At 35.4% G+C, this 4,049-nt stretch overlaps 2 protein-coding genes across 2 annotated transcripts; both read left to right on the top strand.

Annotated features, from left to right (window-relative positions):
- Positions 1 to 155: 155 nt before the first annotated feature.
- LOC129579823 (TBC1 domain family member 1-like) lies at positions 156 to 2,615 on the top strand (the record flags this gene model as incomplete). The annotated part of the gene is given in 6 exon segments (XM_055470000.1): positions 156 to 437; positions 528 to 696; positions 807 to 890; positions 983 to 1,001; positions 1,003 to 1,288; positions 1,359 to 2,615. Coding segments are annotated over 6 exon segments (1,671 nt in total), but the record flags the coding sequence as incomplete, so codon positions are not given.
- Positions 2,616 to 3,060: 445 nt separating this feature from the next.
- LOC129579822 (UV excision repair protein RAD23 homolog B-like) lies at positions 3,061 to 4,042 on the top strand. Its single transcript, XM_055469999.1, has 2 exons — positions 3,061 to 3,718; positions 3,816 to 4,042. The coding sequence occupies exons 1-2, from the start codon at positions 3,502 to 3,504 to the stop codon at positions 3,863 to 3,865; spliced, it is 267 nt and encodes an 88-aa protein (XP_055325974.1). The 5' UTR covers positions 3,061 to 3,501; the 3' UTR covers positions 3,866 to 4,042.
- Positions 4,043 to 4,049: the final 7 nt, after the last annotated feature.

Raw genomic sequence — 4,049 nt, 5'->3', positions numbered from 1 at the left:
AATTTTGGAAAAATAAAGAATATATTCAAAACATAACTGACACCACCCAATTTCTTTTATAATTTTTTTTCTTCAATTTTTAGATGAAAGATTCCATTTCATTTCAGAGTTGATACTTCTGTTCAAATTATTCAAAAAATGTTTTCTAATTTCAATTCTTGGCCGAACAATTTGTATTGACAACAGCACCGGTCGATGTTAAGAAATTCCCCAATTACAACACACCCTATAGTGTCTTGTTGAAAAGCCTAACGGAACATCAACACGCGATCTTCATTGATTTGGGCCGAACGTTCCCTAACCATCAGTACTACAAAGATTCGCTTGGTGTGGGTCAACTATCACTTTTCAACGTTCTCAAAGCATACTCAATTCTAGATCCAGAACTTGGATACTGTCAAGGCTTGGGTTTTATTTGCGGCATTCTACTTTTGCATGTAAATATTTTTTTTATTATCACGTAAAATGAGTTTTTTCTTTTCTTCTCTTGATCACCAGACTAAAATATTCCATTTATTCGTTTCCAGTGTGAAGAGGAAGAGGCATTCAATTTACTGAAACACTTGATGTTCCGTCGCCAGATGCGAGCCAATTACTTGCCCGATATGAAACAATTCCAATTGCAATTGTATCAATTGTCGCGTTTGATCCGAGATCGACTACCGGAATTGTACAAATGGCTGGATGAAAATGAAGGTAATGATCTCGTTTTATTGCATTCGACACACGTGGATGACTTGAAAATGTCAACTTGAATCGAACTTTAATTTGGATTTAATTCAACTAAATCTTCTGTTTCAATAAAGTGTCACCAACGTTGTATGCAGCTCCATGGATCTTGACCGTGTTCAGTTCGCAGTTCGCGTTGGGTTTTGTGACGCGCATTTTCGGTACGTTTCTCATTGAATTCAGCAAATACAATGTATTTTTTTTTTTTGGATATTTCCAAGGTTGTACTACGCTTTCGTTCACTTCCCCACAGATTTGCTATTTTTGGAATCATTTTGGAGTGGCGGTGAAATTGTTGGAAATCCATCAAGATGAGCTTATGAAGCGCGATAATTTTGAAGACATTATGAACTACATGAAAACCAGTTTGCCCGACATTGATGCCAGTACGATGGATAAAATAATGAAAGACGTATTTACCATGGACATTAAAAAGCAACTCATCGAATACCAAGTGGAATACAATGTGCTGCAGGAGGAAATTAGCACATCTCAACACTACATGGAATCGTTGAATCGAGAGAAAGAAAACTACTCACAATTGGAATCAAAGTTGCAGGTAAAATTTTAATTTTAAATAAATGCTTATTTCGGTTTAACTGTACTAAATCGTTTACATTCTTCCATAGTTCACCGAATCGAGTATTGTGCAGCTGGAAAAGACACGTTCATCACAACAAACTCAAATCCAATCGTTGCAGATGCAAGTGCAAAATCTGGAAACGACTGTCGAAACATTGGGTCAATTCATGCTGCAACTGGTGGAAAAGAGTACCGAACTCGAAGAGTCGTTGCCAAGCGATGTTCAGCGAATACTGCAACAAATTGGAAACGTGAATGCTCAACGCAAGAAGCCAATTTTCATGGAACGTAAAATCGGTAAATCAATGTCGATGAATGCGCAGCTCGGTTTCCCAATGAAAATACTCGAAGAATTGGAAGGTCATGAGAATGGCAATGGCAAATCGAAATCCACCTTCTTCGAAAGTACATACAATCAATTGAGAAAACAAAGCATTCGTAATCGACCAAGTCTTCAAGGAGCGAAAACTGAAATCGCTTCCGATGAAAATATGCCGCCACCACCACCACCACCATCAACAGAAACAACTAAGATTACAGATACACACAAGACAAACGGAGAATCGGTGAATGGCGAAAATATATTGAAAGCCATGGTACGTAACAATGATGGTTTCGACAGTGGCTTTGCAACAACGCCATTATCGCCGAAAGAAAATAGCATCACGAGTATTGTTGAGACCATTCCATCTGGAAAGAATTCCATTTCCATTGAGCAAATAGCGGCCGATCATAGCAGTCATCCATTCGGTAATTGCGAAGATGTCAATTTCAAGTACAGTTCGACGCAGTTGAAATCACTTCGACCGATCCATCTGAGAACGGTCATCACAACACCAGCCATCGGCGTCGAAAAACACATCGATGGACGAAGTTAATACACAACAACAAACTTTATACAAATACTTTTAGAAAAAATTGTTCAGCCAATTGAATAAAAGAAAAAAAAAATCAGCTTTTTGTCTTCTTAACATTATACTTTCATCGCTAAGTGGCTTAAGTTAGTTTCATCGGCTTATATTTATAAATAGAGGAAGAGAGAGGATAGGTGTTGTCTTTTGTGAATGTGATTGATGTTTAATTTTGACATGGTAATGCATCTGAATGTACTTTTTAACTCTAAATTTTAATTTTAACGGCTTTTTTTTTCTTGACGAATACAAATATTTTATGAGTTTTAATGCTTTCTTAGTCAGAAGCGTGACAATGTTGGTATTTAAAAATTAGTTTTATTATACACAATAATAATCCCAATTATGGTAACGATATCACAAAGAAAATACATTGAAAAAAATACATGGAAATTTTCGTTTTTTTTTTTTTTAATTCTCTAAAGGATTTTGTCTATTAATAATAGCCAATTGTCATTATAATTCGGTTACAGTCGATGGCTTGGCAGTTGTTTTTCTTTTGGAAACCAATAGTTACTTGTTCGTTCTTAAAACAATTGCTTATTGCATTGAACATCAATAAAAAAGGGTAAGTGTTGCAGATTGTACAAAATTCAAAGATGTAACGCTTTGCTGGGCTTGTTCGCTCTCGAGTTGAATTCTAAGTAAAATAAAACATATCTCTATGCTTTTGGTAACAAGTTCAACTGGCTTGAAATGTCAGAAATTTGAGTTGCAACAGGTGAATAGTGCGAAAATCAAAGCATTCGTTGTTTGTTATACAATTATGTATTGGTATTTTAATAAAAAAGAATCAAATTGGTGTGACGTCCCAAAATATTTTCCACATTAAATCCATCAGATAAATTGAGTGAATAACTTATTTTGATCACGCTTGAAACAAACAAAAATGATTGACGCATTACATTGATGAAATGGTTTTATTATTAATTCGATTTTCAAAATATTTGGTGTAATGATTATTTTTGTCGATGGTAAATGCCAATTTTGATCTGTACGTTCATAAAAATAACTGACTCTTGAGAAACGTAATTTAAATTTAGCAATTGACGAAAATACACTGCATTGAAGGAGAAGTCCTCTTTCTTCATCATGCTATGAATAGAACGAAAAATTACTTTTTTGCAAAAGATTTACGCATGTTTGTTATGAATTGACGTCAAGCCTCGATGGTGTTTTGGTGAAAATGTTAGGTATAAAAGGAGTGCACAGCACAGAGCAAATCATATCAAAATTCATTTTGTCTCTTGAAAAGTGAATACTAAAAGACAACGTAAAAATGAAAGTTTTTGTTGTGATTTTCATTTCTTTGTATCTCGCCTACATCGTGCACGCTGGCGGCAAAGGTGGAGGCGGTGGCGGTGGCGGTGGCGGCAACGGTAGCAGCGGTGGCCACTGCTGTTGTCCTGGCAAAGATTGTGGAGATTTGGAACTCGATGATGTGGTCAAAGAACTTTTAAAGCTGATAAAAACATTGCTTTGCCTCCTCGGATTAGGTGAGAATGCGATATAAAGCCATTTTTCCCATATATTTAATAGAAATAAACTGAAACAACGCTTGGTTTCTTCATTATTATTTTTCTTGCATTTCAGATGATTTATTTCCAATTATTGGAAATCCAGGAGGACTTTTAAATTTATAGAGCGATTATCCACGGGGTAGAAAGATTGAAAAAAGATTCCGCTTATTCTTCATTCGAGTGTCTACCCCGTGCCAATAATTTACATGTTATATTCTGTTTGAAAAAATTAAATTCCCATTTTCAGCAATTGTAAAGCGAATTTTGGAAAAATAAAGAATATATTCAAAACATAACTGACACCACC

This window comes from Sitodiplosis mosellana, unplaced genomic scaffold (assembly GCF_009176505.1).
Source record: "Sitodiplosis mosellana isolate CC-2019 unplaced genomic scaffold, AAFC_SMos_1.0 Smas_scaffold_6600, whole genome shotgun sequence".
Lineage (NCBI taxonomy): Eukaryota > Metazoa > Arthropoda > Insecta > Diptera > Cecidomyiidae > Sitodiplosis > Sitodiplosis mosellana.
This window is presented reverse-complemented; position numbering and strand designations above follow the sequence as displayed.

Bases quoted from the DNA above. Each gene is read 5' to 3' on its own strand.
- LOC129579822 (XM_055469999.1), top strand. From the start codon at position 3,502: ATGAAAGTTTTTGTTGTGATTTTCATTTCTTTGTATCTCGCCTACATC. The intron at 3,719-3,815 runs GTGAGAATGCGA...CTTGCATTTCAG, and splicing joins GCTTTGCCTCCTCGGATTAG to ATGATTTATTTCCAATTATT.